We start from the raw sequence: 17,441 nt of genomic DNA, 5'->3' as shown, positions 1-17,441 counted from the left end.
ACGTCGGCACAATCCTCAGCCTGAATATCTGAACCCCCAAAGGTCCAGCAAATAACACAAAGTAGAGAGTTAGAAAACATAATCGCATATCATACGAGCATAAGAAAAGGTCTTGCACTTTCGAACTACATCATACATATTCTAACTCACGCCAAAACATCGCACTAAACGATTATCAATTAATAAGGTTCAACACCATTCAACCAAATAATGTCACTTACCATTTATCAAATATATGCGCATTTACCCTAAGGTATCTAATGCCAATTAATTCACTGTCATGCCATCCCTAGACATAACTAAATGCATGTGGTACCAAGATGTCACACCAACGGTGGACCAAGAACAGTTTTATATCATGCTGGATATGTCGGAACTTACCGAACCATCTTATCTCCCTTGGATAAGCCAACACAGTTTTATATCCTGTTGGATAGCAACTCCGGACTCATGGATTCATCTAATCCGATCCTCGGCTTCATTATGGACACATAATCCATTTTCGTTATTGGAACCCAAGTTTCCAATGTTCACATACAATCATGAATGCATGTATGCATACACATATCAACCATATGATATTCTCTAGCTCGAAGCTACTCTTTTATGAATGCGGGAACACAATCCTAACACATTCACTTAACATTGCACATTAATGCCAAAACATAACATTGCTCATTTTAAGCTACAACTTATTGCATACACGTTTTTCATTCATATAACGATTAACAATAAGCATTAACAGTATCAACATGTATCAACAATCATGTAAGGATACTCTTAAACCATGTTACAAGTGCCTAATCACACTTACAAACATCAACAAGAATTGCTGTCACAGAGGCCTTCGCTAAGCGAAGCCTTAGCGAGACATAGCGAACCTCACCAGAGAATCACCTGCTCATAGCGAGCTTCGGCGAGCTCCAGCGAACCTGTTCGCTACAGCGAACTCCTGGTCGCTTAGCGAACTACACCAGAAAGAAAATCTGTTCTTGAGTTATCTAAGGCGGTTTAACCTTGAATCAACTCAAAAATTCATCCAAACATGTTATAAATTCATATAAACAGCCATTTCAAACATATATGGTATCAAGGAACATTAATCATCCCTTCCAAACATCCAAATACCTCTAATGATCAAAATCATGCCAATTTCTTGGGTTTTAAGTAACTTTCTCAAACTTTTCAAATATGGTTCAAATACATACATATTCTTCATGGAATCAAGCTAGTGATTAACACATACAAAGTGATGATGAAGAACATCACACTCACATACAAAAGCTTAATTAAAAGTCTAAAAGAAATTGAGTGGGAGAGTTCGGGAATGGAGACATAGACAATCTCCCCTCTCCTTGCCACTCAAGAATCATGAATTCTAATCTCTTACCTTAAGTTTGATGATGATCCAAGCCTTCTCTTGCTCAAGCTTTCTCTCTTGATCAAACCCTAGCTTAGCTCTATGGTTTTGCTCTTGCTCTACTCACTCAAAACTCAAAGAAATGAATTGTAATACTATTCATATGTTTGACTTGCTACTTATACTACTTCCCATGGTCATGAACCAAGCCCAATTGGCTTAGGCCCATTACCTCTCACGCCCATAAGCCCAAAACAAAGGTTCTCGTGTCTAATAACTTACGTTCGGCTAAATAATTATTCGTCGCTCACTAAAATAATAAAAGCCAATTAATAAATAAAATAACATTTAATAAAATATACGAATACGAAAAACGGGTCGTTACAAGAGATAGTAAAGGTGTTTGGCTTGGTGGATTTGCAAAACATATTGGTATTTGTAGTGCGTTTACGGCGGAACTTTGGGGTGTATTGGAAGGACTGCGCCTTGCGTGGAGATTGGGTTTTAGAGCTGTGGAGTTTGATATTGATTCTACATCAGTGGTGAAAGTTATTAAGGATGGTGCATCTTCTAGTGTTATGGGAATTTCTTTGTTAAAAAGCATTAGAAGATTGTTGGAGATGGAGTGGGATGTTAAAATCAACCATTCCTATAGAGAAGCAAATATGTGTGCAGATGCATTGGCAAATTTAGGATGCTCCTTAGAGAATGAAATTATCTTTTTTAATGAGTGTCCAAGTCATATTAGGAATTTACTTGCTGCTGATTGTATGGGGTTTTCAACTCCTAGATTAATCCTGCTGTAATCTTTTTTTGTTTGGGCTTAGGTCCTCATCATTATCAAAAAAAAAAAAGTATCACCTGGTCGAACTAACAATAACTTATGAATTTAAATTTCGAAAATCAAGCATGCCTAGAACAATATAAAAAGTTCATTTACAAAACTTTAGTATTTTTTAAAATGAGATTAATTAAATATTAATTTTCTAAATCAAAATATCATCAAGATAAAAATAACGAATATTTTGGATTTAGCATTCCAATTTAACGGTTTTTTTTCTTCTAAATATTATAATTCATTGATGTCAGATTTAGCGTTCCTATTTAACTGTCATTTTGATATTTTAAGGGTACGATTTGTATATTATACTATTTGTCAATTACTCTTATCTTTTTCAATAAAACTAATTAATGCTATATATTTGAAAAACTAAAGTTTGTTTTTAAATTATTTTTTTTTGGTAGAAGAAGAAGAATGTTGTTAAAATACTAAAATCATAATATTTTATAGGATATTATAAAAATATTAAAATAGTTGAATATTGTTAAAACAAATGTTAAAATCATAAGTTGAATTTTCTAGCCACTAGGTTACCTAATTAAAAAAAATTATAAGTTAAAAGATTTGATGTAGGATTGATTTATTGTGGAATATAATTGAAGATTATATTTGTGCAAAAGACTAATTTACAAACATAAAAAAGTAATGTTTATTTTGTTAAAAAAAGAAAGTAGTATTTTAATATAAAAAACTTAATAAGGAAACAAAATCTGCTTTAAATGTTTGTCACTTGTTAACCACCTCAGCAGTGTACCGGTACACATCCACATAAGATGTGTACCGAAGGTGCTCACCTTAATTTAATTGAACCGAAAAACCTGAATTAGTTTGCTTGGGTTCTTAGTTTTTAATTTTTAAAATTGGTGAGCCGAATAGAACTTTTTACTAATATTGTTTGCTTCGGAGTTTTACTCCGTTTGTAAGTTTTTTGGACATTTCTGGTAAACCTTGTGCTAGTGAGATCTGTTTGTTGGTTTTAATATATTTCATTTTTTATTCTTCAAAAAAAAAAAATATGGTTCAATGTATAATAACTTGTTACTTCAAAAAAATGTATAATAGCTTGTGTAAATAAAATTTTGGGTAAATGATCATTTACCCCCTGCAAAATAAGCAAATTTTTGTTTACCCCCTGCAAAATAAGCAAATTTTCGTTTACCCCCTGCACAGATTTTTTTTCTGTTTACCCCCTTGCAAAAAATAGATTCCCTCATTTCGCCCCCTGGGTGTACAGCAGGACAAGTGACTATGCAAACCTGTTGACGTGGCTTGTACATGTGGAAAAAATCATTTATATTTATTTTTTAAATTCCACGTCAAATAATATTTTTTAAAAAAATAAAAAATATTTTTTTCCTACAAAATAAAAAAAAATTCTGTTTTGTTTCCCCAAATTTTTTTTAAAAAATTCCTACAAAAAAAATTAATTTTTTTATCATACAAATGATTTTAAAAAAATTTCCAGCAAAAAAAAAATTTCCTCCCAAAATAAAAAAAAAAGAACTTTCTTATTTTGCTCCCAAAATAAAGATTTACTCCGAAATAAAGTTTATTTCCGAAATAAAAATTTTAAAGATTTATTTTCAAACTTTTTGAATTAAAAAAAACATAATCTTTATTTTTTGTTATTCTCTTTGAATTAAAAAAAAATAGAAAAAGATTTTGAAAAAAAATATAAAATAGAAAAACAAGTTTTATTGGTGTTTTCTTCTTCTATCAAAACCATTTGCCCTAAAACTAGAAAAATATAAAGAAGCATAAGACAATAATGAAGTAGAAGATGATTTCGGCGACTGAAGAAGACGACGACGAATACAATCATGACGGTGGAAGCAAACGATTACGGCGAAGATTCTGTTTTTTTTTAATTCAAAAAGATTTGAAAATAAATCTTTATTTTTGGAGTAAAATAAGAAAATTTGTTTTTTATTTTATTTTAGGAAAAAAATACACAATAATTTTGTTTGAAAAAAAAAAGTTATTTCTAGGAAATGTTTTTTAAAATTTTGAAAAAAAAAAATTCGTTTTCTAAATTTTGTAGGAAAAATAATTTTAATTTTAATTTTTTTAAAAAAATATTATTTGACGTGGTATTTATGAATAATGTTGTTTCTATTGTTGGCACATCTTACGTAACATGTAAAATACTGACAGAAAATAAATAAACTGCACAAGTAATTGTTAACCCAGTTCAGCCAATTGCCTACTCTGGGGGATACCAATCCAGGAAGGAAATCCACTAATAGTTCTAGTTACTAAGACCTCCAGCAAACCCTAGGATTTACGCCTTACACTAAGACCTCTAGCAAACCCTTGGTTTACGTCTTATAACCTCGACACTACTCATGCAACTTCTGCCTAGGAACTCCTAGACATGAGATCCCATCTCACTTCCACTCACTCAACACAACCTGTGTTGTTTATACAATGTTGGGAATGATGTGGCAACAACTTACCAAGACAATACTTCACTCTTGCTTAAAAGCTTCAAGTGAATCACACACGGTAAACTCCGTACTTCAAAGCTTAGGAGTAACCTTACAATAATAAACTCAGTTCTTAACTCATGTTATAGAATCCACAAGCAAGAATCACAATTAACAAAATACACAAACAAAGACTCAACAAAGACTCAATATATATTTCTAATACTTTTCAATGAGATGCTTAGTCTTGAACTTGGTCTTCATATATATAGCACATTAGCACGCTCCTCTTGCTTCACAAATGCTAGGACGCTCCTTGAGAATCATAAAAGGTGATCTGATTCGTTTTTGATCTTCATCAAGGATGTATAAAAACTTTCCAAAAGTGTTTAAGGGACTTTAGAAGATAAGAGTAATATTACCGTTGTTCCATTAAGTCCATCTTATCCTTAAAACACCTGATCAGATCAAATCTTCATTAAGCGTGCTCTAAAGTGGATTTCCATATATAGCAGATGCTCATATTAAATGCGTGAGATTTCCTTTAGCAAATAGGATGTTGTAACATGTTTTCCAACATCTTGTTAGCATATTTGTTTTAGCAAAATTAAGCCAAGTCAAATATCCAACAATCTCCCCCTTTTGCAATTTTTGGCTAAAACAATTTCAGGCCATTTAATCACCTTTGAGAGATATAGAAAGCGCAATCCTTCAAGTCACCATGATCACATAAAAAGAAGGATGTTAGAACATCTTTAAACAAAATTTCACATAGGTGAAACATATAAGTATCAGAGGCAGCAGCAGCGGAGTCATCATCAAATAGCCTCGAGCAAAATGAAACATGTGTTAGCAAAGATGTTTTAACATGTTTATCTAGCGTGGTATCAGAGCGAAATACGATCAATCATAAAACACATCATATGTTATCAAAGATGTTGTAACATATGGGAGCACAACTTCTATCACAGGTTCTTCCAATCAGGGCAGCATCCATCTAGCAAAAACTCACCCTGAATTCATCAGCTTGTGCATCATCTCAGGGTAAAAAAAATTTACTCCCCCTGAATACTTGCTTACTGCTACTTAAAACATATCATAACATGTCATAACAAAAGACACAACAACTTGTAGCAGAAACAAACAAACCAAAGTACTACTCCCCCTTTGTAGCCACAAACTGTGCCAAAACAGGAAAGCATAGTATCCAAAGTGCAGAATTAGAAACAAAGTACAAACCATGCACTCAGAAGGTGCAAAAATCCAAGGCACAGCACCCTAAAACCAAATAAAAGTACAGCAAAATGAAAAAAAATTACATAATCATTCATCATCACTGCTATCAGAGTCATCATCCTCATTTGTAGCAGTATCATATCCTTCATCCTCATCAGCATTATGTTGTTCCCCTGCAGCAGCCACATTTGCACTAGCTTTGACAGGTGCATCATCAGCTTCCAAACCTTGAATCATTTTAACAAACAATTTCTTCCTTTCCTTAAGCTCATCTTTCTGCTTATCAATTTCCTAACATTGAACCTTTAGAGCAGCAATGATCTCCTTTTTGGTCATGGTACCAGCTCCATCAACAGATGTCCCAACACTATCAGCAACATTATGATCACCAAACAGCTTGTGGTGAAAAGTGAAACCAGATTCCCTTTTCTTAGGAGTAACAGTCACAACCTTTATATCTGGATATTGATCCAAGATGATTCCACACAACAGAGATGGAAATGCTATGGGCATCTAGACAGCAGTGGATCCAATATGCTTAATGGTTTGGTCAAAAATAAAAGAACCATAATCATAGTCAACCTTGGTTCCTACAGCATAAATAAATCTACCCAGATTTGTTGCAACATTTGTTGCATGCTTAGTTGGTACCCAATTAGTAGACCCGATCCTATTAAGGATAGCATATTTCACATTCAGCTTACTAGTGGGTATCAGCTTTTTCTTGGGCCACACTTTGACCTTACCAGCAGTTATTTCAGAACTTACAACATCATTGGCAACCTCTAGCTCAGCCTTAGGTTCTATAGATCTTCCTAAGTAATTATTTATCACAGTAGGAGAAAAATTGATACATTTACCTCTGACATAAACTTTGTGGTAGTCCTTGCTCAGTGGGTTATCACACTCATCAAGAATGTTGACAAGAAACTCTTTCACCAGCAGCTCATAACAGGGACTGAAGTCACAAACTGTCTTCAGCAGACCAGCTTCCTTGATGTAGTCCAAGATGTCTTGACATTTCAGGGCATCTTTGGTCAATTCCCTCTCCACAGCTAGTCTCCTCTGGTAAATGTAATCCCATCTCAGTGCAAAGGCAGCACGATGGAAAGAAATGTTGTCACAGGGAGCTTCTTCAACACTTTGGGACACTTTCTTTGCAGCTCCTTTTGTTTTAGGGGTGGGAGATGAGATGTTTGCAACATCCTCTGCAGCATCATAATCTGAGTCACTTGATGACTCTTTCTTCCTCTTTAGGGTCTCCTTCTTCTTACTGGTAGGATAAAAGACTTTACTCCATCCTTTCACTGGTCCAACACCTTTTGTTTTCACTCTAGGTGCAGGAGTCTTGCTTGCAGTGGGCACAGCTTTTCCTGAACAGCTCCTCAGCCTCTTAGTCATACCACCAGTTGATCTTTCAGCAGGTTTGGTGGTCTCATAAGTTTCAACATCAACAACATCTTCTCCTTTCTCTTTCTCAGCATCTACAGACTTGTCAGCTTCCTTCTCCTTTTCATTTGTGGGTATAGACTGGTTACTTTCTTCAGACTGAGTATCTTATTCATCATCAGAAGTACCCTCTTGAGCAGTTCCAGTTTCTTCATCAGAAGACTCAGATGCTGTGACAGTTGTCTCAACATCTTTTTCAACAGCAGCTTCCTTCATGGTTTCCTTGTCAGCAGTTTCAGCAACTTCAGGTTGATTCAGAGATGTCTCAACCTCTGGCATGACATCTTCTTCAGTAACAACATGAGTTGTTTTCTTAGATACCAACTCAGTAATTGTTGGTGATTTATCAGCAGTTTCAGTTTCAATCTCTGTAGGAGTGGCTTCCATTTCAGTTTCAACAGATTTAGGGTTAAGATCCTTCTTTTCAGCAGTAGATCCCAAATTCATAGTCGAATTAGGGTTATCAGTGGTTGGGATAATTGTTTCAACAACTTCAGACATAGGTTTAGGATTCTGAGGTTCTCCTTCAATAGTTTCAGATGTTCTCTTAGATGTGTTAACATTGGATTCAAAAACTAAATCAGACATAGAAAGGGGTATTCTGGATTTGTAATCCCTCTTTTTCTTTCTCGTGCTTTCCTTTCCAGATTTATCAGTTACAGATGGAGAGATAGTTTCACTTACTTTGGTAGTTTTCTTCTTCTTCTCAGCAGTTTTCATCTTTCCTTTCTTCTCAGCAGCAGTTTCAGACTTGGTGTTGCTGGGATGTATGGTAGTAACAGGAACAGCGTCTTTGATGATTAGAAAGGATTCAATCTTTGCCTTTGATCGTGTGGAACGAGCAGTTTTTGTAGTTTGAGATGATTCAGACATGTTTAGATGATGATTTTTGAAGTTTGAGAAGATGAATAGATGAGAGTTGTAGTGAGAAGTGGGAGAATAGGGTTCACGAGCAAAAGCTAGAATTTGGGAGAAAAAGCATTGATTGCGTGTGATGACATATTTAAGGGAAGTTTGTAATGATTTCCCTAAATTAGCGTGCATTAATGGATGAGAGAGAGAGCGGTTTCCTTTTGCACGCCATAACTGCAGTAACTGCTATGCTTCTTCATGCAGGCAAATTCCTAATTTGCCCCTTAAAAATTCAAATTGATTTGCATCAAGCGCCTTTGTGAATATATCTGCTAACTGTAACGACCCAAATTTATTATTCACTATGTAAGTGTTTATTTATTTGGTGACGTGACTTTTAAGTAAGATAGTAACTTTAAGTTATTAATCGAGAGTTTTAGTTAACGCGCGAGTTAGTGAGAGTTAACACGAGTTGGGCCAAGTTAGTGGGCTTGAGGCCCAATGGGCCTTGTCTCATGAGAGGGGGGCGCTATTTATAGCCCATTAGAGAGAGAAAGTCACATTTTCTCAACAATTGTGAAGGAGGAAGTGAGAAGGGAGAGCTCAAGAGCTAGGACAAGAGGAAGTGAAGGGATTCAAGAGCAAATCTTCGAGTTTTTCTTCGAATAAGGTAAGAGAGTAGATTTCATATTCGTGGGTGATACGAGGAAGGGGAGAATGTCGATTTCTCCTCACCCGAACTTCCTCCACCCCATTTTCGTTTTAGTTTTGAATGGATTTTCTTAATGGAAATCGATTCTAAGGTTCATAACATGCTTAATATGCTTTTAACATGATGTATGAACGAATTTAATGGTTAAAAACGGAATTATAGATGATTAAACTCAAGAACATTGTGTTTTTGTGAGTTTTGAGTAAAAGTATTAAATCTTTACTTTTTCGATGTATTTGATGTAGATCTGAGAATCAATCCGTCCTTTTTATGTTTATAACATGAAAAATGGGATTTTTGGGTGATTTGGTGTGAAAAACACGAAGTTTGAACATTGCTGTCAGAAGGCCGTCGCTAAGCCTTCGCTTAGCGAACAGGTGGCGAATGCTGCTATCCTGAGGCCCTCGCTGAGCGACCAGAGGCCCTCACTGAGCGACCAACTCGCTGTCGCTCGCTGTCGCTCGCCAGAAGCTGTCCATGTACTGACCTTGCTCGCCATCCCTCGCTAAGCCGTCGCTGAGCGACCAGTACTGTGCAGAACATATTTTCACTACAAGAAAATAAGCACTTTGCGACGGTTAAAATTGCAGTTTGCAACGGTTGAAACTGTTGCAATTGTACATTTGCGACGGTTGGCAAACCGTTGCTGATTTGTGTGTCGCAAGAGAACTTTGCGACAGTTTTGAAAACCGTTGTTACAACAGTTTGAAACCGTCGCTATGTTTTTCCCCACATAACACTAAATTAATGTTGCAACGGTTACAAAACCGTCGCAAACTTGTTTTTTTTTTTAAAAATAATAATTTAAAACATTTTTTATTCACTATAAAAAAATATTTTTTATTCATTTTGATGGCTTATTATAGAACAATTACAATATCCATACAGGAGTAAAAAATTTAAAATGCACAAATATATAAATATAAATAACTTAATCTCATTTATATAATTCATTCCATACATCAAAAATTTAATTCAAGTACATGAAGTTCCAACATGTAGTTCAAACATTCAAAAACTAAAACATAAATATTAGTAGACTGGTTAAACATAACATTACATCAAAATAAGTTTAAAAAATATCTAAATATCCCTAGTATGTGATGTTGCTTCATAATCCTTAATTAGTGTTAACTAGACTCGGAAACGCCCACCATTGTTGGACTCTTCTTATTCGGTTACCTGGAAAAACACAAGTATATATTAGCATACTTAAAAAAAACGAATTGAGATGTACAAATTGACTTAGTTCATGGCATAAGATTGTATAGTTCATGCCCCACACCTGATCTGCCATCTAGTAGCATGTTGGAAACTTTACTTCACATCCAGTCCACCGATTTACTTCACATCTATACCACTAAAAGTGCATAATGTCCTTCAAGTGTTTTTCTTTTCCCTCCTTAGTCCTTATTCCTTCCTTCAACTTTCTTCAATCACCACCGTTTTCCACAATTCAATTTTTACCTTAACTAGGCTACAAGTTCTCACATCTTTAACCTTTTAAAGGTCCATATAGAATGATTTGTATGTTCTGATTTGTAAGTTCTCACAATTCAATTCTTACCTTAACTAGGCTACAAGTTCTCATACCAATATTCAATCTGATAAGAACTTATATTCTAACATGCACAATTGTGTCTACATTCAATAGATAGATCAACAAGTTTCAGAGAATCTTACCTATGAAGAAAGGTATGAACATTGGACCACAAAAACATTAGGACAAGAACCAGAATTGAAATGACACGCACGAGTAAGAAAGTGATATTCAAGCAGCTCAAAAAAAATCCAAACCACAGTTCCTACACTTCCATAAGAACACATCAGCAGCTGTAATTCACAATCGCCCATCAGATAATTAAATAATAATGCAACAAAACACAATCAACTCTTCTACAAAGGCATAAACGACGATTCATGAACCAAAAATAAGTGAGAAGCAAATCAGCAAAACCATAACAGTAAAAGTAAGAATCATACCATCCCACACATTACCCAATTTAGACATCTTAGAAAAGTCATGATTCAAAAATATGATTCAATAAACTAGCCTTAACAAAACAACGTGGGAGAGAAAGAAAGAGGCACTACTCAAAACACATATATCAACTAAACAAACCTGATTAAAGGTTTATATACTACCTCTCGTACCATGAGAGAACATATATAAGCACCTCAAGGACCAACTTCTTGAAGCCAATATATGATGACAAGCTTCAATATCTATCATCTACATATGACCAAGTTAACTTGACATTCCCACTGCAATATTAATAAAATTAAGAAAAACTGAGGACAAGCAACCAAGCTTCAAATCAAAAAATGTCTCCAATCTTCAAATTTCAAACTATCAGCAAGCATAAGCCAAATGCATAAAACTGAGGACAAGTAACCAAGCTGCTACTAGACTTGAACCTTTAGACTTCAAATTGGATAACCATAACAGACCTAAATAGTTGAACCAATTTAATAGCTTCCAAGCCATAATCCAAAGTACAGGTAGAACCAGCAGCCAAATTCCAATCCAAACTTAAAAAACTTTTCAAGTGCTCAAGTAGAACAATATTACTGTACCAAATCTTTATAAACCCTTCTCAACATATGTAGCTTGGCATAAAATTCAGATGACAACTTTTGGAGAAGATGCATTTTAGTAAACAGATTAATAGTAAACTTGGTAACAATGAACTTCCAACTTGAATTTCCATATCACAACAACTAACTCTATATCATTTAATCTGAACCAGTCTTGGAATAATGTTGTTTCTATTGTTGGCACATCTTACGTAATATGTAAAATACTGACAGAAAATAAATAAACTGCACAAGTAATTGTTAATCAGTTCAGCCAACTGCCTACTCTGGGGGATACCAATCCAGGAAGGAAATCCACTAATAGTTCTAGTTACTAAGACCTCCAGCAAACCCTAGGATTTACGCCTTACACTAAGACCTCCAGCAAACCCTTGGTTTACGTCTTATAACCTCGACACTACTCATGCAACTTATGCCTAGGAACTCCTAGACATGAGATCCCATCTCACTTCCACTCACTCAACACAACCTGTGTTGTTTATAGAATGTTGGGAATGATGTGGCAACAACTTACCAAGACAATACTTCACTCTTGCTTAAAAGCATCAAGTGAATCACACACGGTAAACTCCGTACTTCAAAGCTTAGGAGTAACCTTACAATAATAAACTCAGTTCTTAACTCATGTTATAGAATCCACAAGCAAGAATCACAATTAACAAAATACACAAACAAAGACTCAACAAAGACTCAATATATATTTCTAATACTTTTCAATGAGATGCTTAGTCTTGAACTTGGTCTTCATATATATAGCACATTAGCACGCTCCTCTTGCTTCACAAATGCTAGGACGCTCCTTGAGAATCATAAAAGGTGATCTGATTCGTTTTTGATCTTCATCAAGGATGTATAAAAACTTTCCAAAAGTGTTTAAGGGACTTTAGAAGATAAGAGTAATATTACTGTTGTTCCATTAAGTCCATCTTATCCTTAAAACATCTGATCAGATCAAATCTTCATTAAGCGTGCTCTAAAGTGGATTTCCATATATAGCAGATGCTCATATTAAATGCGCGAGATTTCCTTTAGCAAATAGGATGTTGTAAAATGTTTTCCAACATCTTGTTAGCATATTTGTTTTAGCAAAATTAAGCCAATTCAAATATCCAACAAGATGCACCACTTGTGAATAACACTATCACGAATACAAATTTTATAAAATTCACTGTTAGATTGAAAGTTTATATCATATAGATCATCCATGTTATGCCAGAAGATGACTGTATACTTGGACACAATTATGTCGTCAACGATCTGGACAGGGTTAGTGCTGGTGGCTGCCACCCACCGTCGCACCACCCAAAGTCGTGTCTACATCTGATCGGTTAAAGTAAGTAGGATGAACATTGACGCTAGTGGAGAGAAATAGGACGTCTGTGGCTTAGGCGATGTGAGGAAGGGTGAGAGAGGGATTGGACGACGGTGGTCAGGCAACCTTGAGGGAGGAAACGGTGGCGGTTGGCGAAAACCCTAGCAGAGCAAAAAGAAAACGGTTCATTTATAGTGATTAACAATCACTAAAATATAGTATCGATTCTCATTTATTCATTCAAATTGATAGAGTACTTTAGATTCAAATATAATTTCAATATCGTTAAAAACGAAAAATACATGAGGCGTGCTGATTGCACTGTCCTTAAGGATTTTTCCGCCTCATAAGCGCAAATCCCCCAAGTGATAGAACTAGCAAGATTAATAGACATATGTGATGTAATCCAGAAAGATAACACCTCAATTTTTATAAAAAACAGTAATATAGATATTATTTTTGTAGAGAGCAGATCCTCTCCCATTAAATTTAGGGTAAATGCCTATTTACCCCCCTGCAAAATTAGAGATTTTTCGTTTACCCCCCTGCGCGAATATTTTTTTTGTTTACCCCCTGCAATGTCAAGATTTTTCTATTTTGCCCCCTAGATGGACAATTGAGCATCTGATCTGACTGTGCATCTTTGCTGACGTGGCCTGCACACTTGGAAATACATTAAATTTATATATATTTTTAAAAATTCACGTCAATTAATATTATTTTTTATAAATTTTTTTTTTTGAAAAAACAATTCTTAAAACTTTATTATTATTTTTTACTTTAAAAAAAAAATTCAAGAAATAATAAACTTTAAAATAAAACTAAATTCTTAAAACTTGATTATTCTTTTTTTAATAATTATTTTTAAGAATCTTTAAAAATCGTAAAAAATAAATTTTAAAAATAATAAACTTATTTTTAAAAATTTACTTTTTATTATTATTACATATTCATAAAACTTTAGTATTATTTTTTTTACAGTAAAAAAAATTATTAAAGAAAACATAATAATAAAGTTTTAAGAGTTTTTTTTTTATAAAATTTTTTTTTTTTATAGTAAAAAAGAGTTATTAAGAAAAGCATAATAATAAAGTTTTAAGAATTTTTTTTTTATAAAAAAAAATTATTACTCTTTTTGACAGTAAAAAAACTATTAAAAAAACAATAATAAACTTTTAAGAATCTTTTTTTTAAAAAAAAAACTTTTTTAAAAAGATTTTTTATTTTATAAAAAATAGTAATCGACGTGGATTTTTTAAAATAAATACAAATTTAATGTATTTCCACATGTGCATGCCACATCAGCAAATATGCACAGTCAGATGTCCACTTGTCCATCTAGGGGGCAAAATGAAAACATCTTGACATTGCGGGAGGGGGGGGGGGTAAACAAAAAAAAAAAATCGCGTAGGGGGGTAAACGAAAAATCCAAAATTTTGCAGGGGGGTAAATAGGCATTTACCCTTAAATTTACCTCCTGTTACATCTCAACCATTCAATCCTTTTTTGTTGTGTACTGTTCACTCAAATTTTAAAAAAATGAAAGGTGGAGGTCAAACTGGACACATCCAGTTAAATTTGAACTGGAGAGAATCCTTTCTCATTTTTGTAAACGTGTATTGAAATTCTGGTATAGCAGAATCAGATGTTGTACAGGATGGCGAAACATCTGGCCTGTCATGAATAACATGACAAGACATATAACATTAACAACAGATACTGAAAAACGTAGACAGCAGATGTTCTACACGATGCTCCAACATTTGTCAAGAGCGATAGTATACTGATGTTGAACGCGATGCTTAAGCATCTCGTACCAGTACAGACAAGGTAATAATAAAGTGCAGAACGTAAATAACACAAATTATTTGTTAACCCAGTTCGGTGCAACGTCACCAAATCTAGGGAATACCAATCCAGGAAGGAAATCCACTATAATAGTTCCAGTTCAAAGCCCTCAATAAACGCCCCGTTTATGACCTAGACACTACCCGCACTAGTGGAAAAAACACTTTTTAAATCGGTTCCTGGAGGCTATTTAAATCGGTTGTGCAACCGATTTAGAAGCCGTCGATTTAGTAAGTTTTTCGTTTTTTAAATCGGCACCTTGACCCGATTTAAATTATTTTATTAAATCGGGTAGCCCGATTTCGTTTATGATATTTAAATCGGTTGGACCCATTTAAAAAAAAAATACAATTTTTTTAAAGCCTTTTTAACTCGGATGACCCGATTTAAATTCTTAAATTACATCGGTTCAACCAACTTAATAGAGTTATTTTAAATCAGTTTGGCCGATTTAAAATCTCCAATTTAAATCGGTTCGACCAATTTAATAACGTTATTTTAAATCAGTTTGCCCGATTTAAAAGCATAAACTTTTTTTTTCTTTCTAAATCCCTGATTCGCTTACAATATTGTACATAAATATATAATTATAACTGAATTGAAACTTCATACACATCCTTCAAAAACAAAATATCAGAAAACCAAATATCATACCACCAAATTGTCATTAAATTCATTTACAAAATATTCATGGAAATACTGTTCCAAAAGTACCATCGGAACTAAATATCTCTTACTAAAACTAAACAATCTTAGACTCCAAACATGCCTAAGCAAAGCAAAACGGTCATAGGCTACTACCAAAATATGCCTAAGCAAAGCTAAACAATGTTATGCTACTACCAAAACACGCCTAAGCAAACTGAAGATAAACGATCTTATGCTACTACCAAAACACCAAATCCTCCGGTTACATTAATGTAGCAGACACATAATAAAAGAGGCCTAAACACCATAAAACCATTGGTGCATCATCAATTCTACATATCAGATACAATTGTCATTTTTTACCTAATCATATTACTTCAAGAATTGCATTTGCACAACGTTCTTGAACATTCGAAACTTCATCCTAATGAAATGGTGTTCCGTCTCCAAATACCTAAATAAATGTTAAATAATATCAGAATATTGTATTATCATTAAAGAACACAATTAACACAAATAATTGAAAAATTCTGATACGCACCCGATTCCATGAATTAACAATACCGGCAGATACAATGTTCATCATATGTATCATAACATAGTAACCACTCTCATAATTGAAAGATTGTCTTTGGCACTACAATTGTCATTAAATAAATTACAATGAGTAAATATTTATATATACAAAAAATATTATAAATTCTAAATTAAATTCATTATGTAATATGGTTAACTTACCGTGAGAGTAGTGTTCCATGTTGGCTTTCTTTGTTTTCTTGAACCTTTCAACCTATTATATCCATTGATAGCTCTACAATAATATATATTCATTAAATTTGTCTTAGAAAACATCATAAATTACATAATGAATAGAATACTTACGAATCAACAATAAGAACGATATTTTTATCTGGTTTCAACCCCATTGAACATAGGAAGATTACATTGTGTGCTTTTGGCTCAATAATGAGCAACCTCCAATGACAACTACATTGGAAAACAAATTAAATGTGATTACCTATAATGGAAACCAATTTAGTAAAAATATACTATAACGATCAAACACACTTACTTGTTTAAATAAGGTACAAAAAAACAGTCTTTCTCACTCTCAACCAGCTTTTCAGTTATGTAAGACTGAGAACCAACACGATCATTTTGTGGTTGAATGAAATTAGGATCAATGAAACCATACATGTTACTCTTGCCCAACCGAGTACAAAGTTGTTTCATATACCTAAATTAATCAAGCAGTAAATAAAAGTTAAAATTAATCCTAACTAACATGAAACATGGTGTTTGTGCAGCAAATTAATCCTCACAGAAGCATGGTGTAGTCATTATAGTGTTTGTGCAACAAATTAATCCTAACAGTTCCAAAACTATAGTGAACCTTTGTTATTCTAACCAGTCCTACATAAGCATATAAACCAGAAATTTAAACAAGTGTAATAATAATAATAATAATAATAATAATAATAATAATAATAATAATAATAATAATAATAATAATAATAATAATAATAATAACAATTCATTTACTTACAAAAACTTGTGTTTCTTTTGATGTGTACTCTCCTGATGGCTTTGTTCGGCCCGTTATCCACTTCTCATGGCGTTTTGGTGGAGATGGAGGTGTAGGTAGGGACTCTCCAGCTGACTCTTGTCTTTGTTTTATTTTTTCCTGCATCATCTTTTCTTCAATCAACTCATATCCCCCACGAGACATGATGTGATACAGGCTTGAACCATTTCGTGCATCATCTAGCTGATCGTTCATATCTACATCGACTTCATTTGTATTTGACGCAATTGGATCGGTTACCGACTCACCATGCCATATCCATTTGGTATAACTTTGGTTAACCCCGTGACAAATAAGATGACTTTTTATCAACTCAAAATGTAACTTGGGAATATTAAAACATTTCATACAAGGACAATAAAACCTTCCGTTGTTATTAGGAAGATTTTCAAAAGCAAACTGTATAAACTTGTTCACTCCTTCCTTATACTCTCTACTCAAACGGTTAGAATTCATCCAACTACGATCCATAACTACTACGTACTTCTGAAAAGAAAAAAAAGATACTAAAACAGCAAGAATGCGATAATTAATTATCAGGTGAAAATGGTTCTAATCGTAAAGGGGTTAAGTC

General features: G+C 33.8%; 2 protein-coding genes across 2 annotated transcripts; both read right to left on the bottom strand.

The window, feature by feature from the left end:
• Window positions 1-6,376: 6,376 nt before the first annotated feature.
• Window positions 6,377-8,185, bottom strand: LOC123922992. The gene is made up of 3 exons (XM_045975642.1): window positions 7,441-8,185; window positions 6,850-7,182; window positions 6,377-6,678 (listed from the first exon to the last, which is right to left on the bottom strand). The coding sequence occupies exons 1-3, from the start codon at window positions 8,183-8,185 to the stop codon at window positions 6,377-6,379; spliced, it is 1,380 nt and encodes a 459-aa protein (XP_045831598.1).
• Window positions 8,186-15,267: 7,082 nt separating this feature from the next.
• Window positions 15,268-16,701, bottom strand: LOC123920377. The gene is made up of 5 exons (XM_045972648.1): window positions 16,355-16,701; window positions 16,165-16,269; window positions 16,021-16,093; window positions 15,824-15,919; window positions 15,268-15,736 (listed from the first exon to the last, which is right to left on the bottom strand). The coding sequence occupies exons 1-5, from the start codon at window positions 16,513-16,515 to the stop codon at window positions 15,707-15,709; spliced, it is 465 nt and encodes a 154-aa protein (XP_045828604.1). The 5' UTR covers window positions 16,516-16,701; the 3' UTR covers window positions 15,268-15,706.
• Between the last annotated feature and the right edge of the window lie 740 nt (window positions 16,702-17,441).

The sequence above is a fragment of the Trifolium pratense genome, linkage group LG4 (assembly GCF_020283565.1).
Source record: "Trifolium pratense cultivar HEN17-A07 linkage group LG4, ARS_RC_1.1, whole genome shotgun sequence".
Classification (NCBI taxonomy): Eukaryota; Viridiplantae; Streptophyta; class Magnoliopsida; order Fabales; family Fabaceae; genus Trifolium; species Trifolium pratense.
This window is presented reverse-complemented; position numbering and strand designations above follow the sequence as displayed.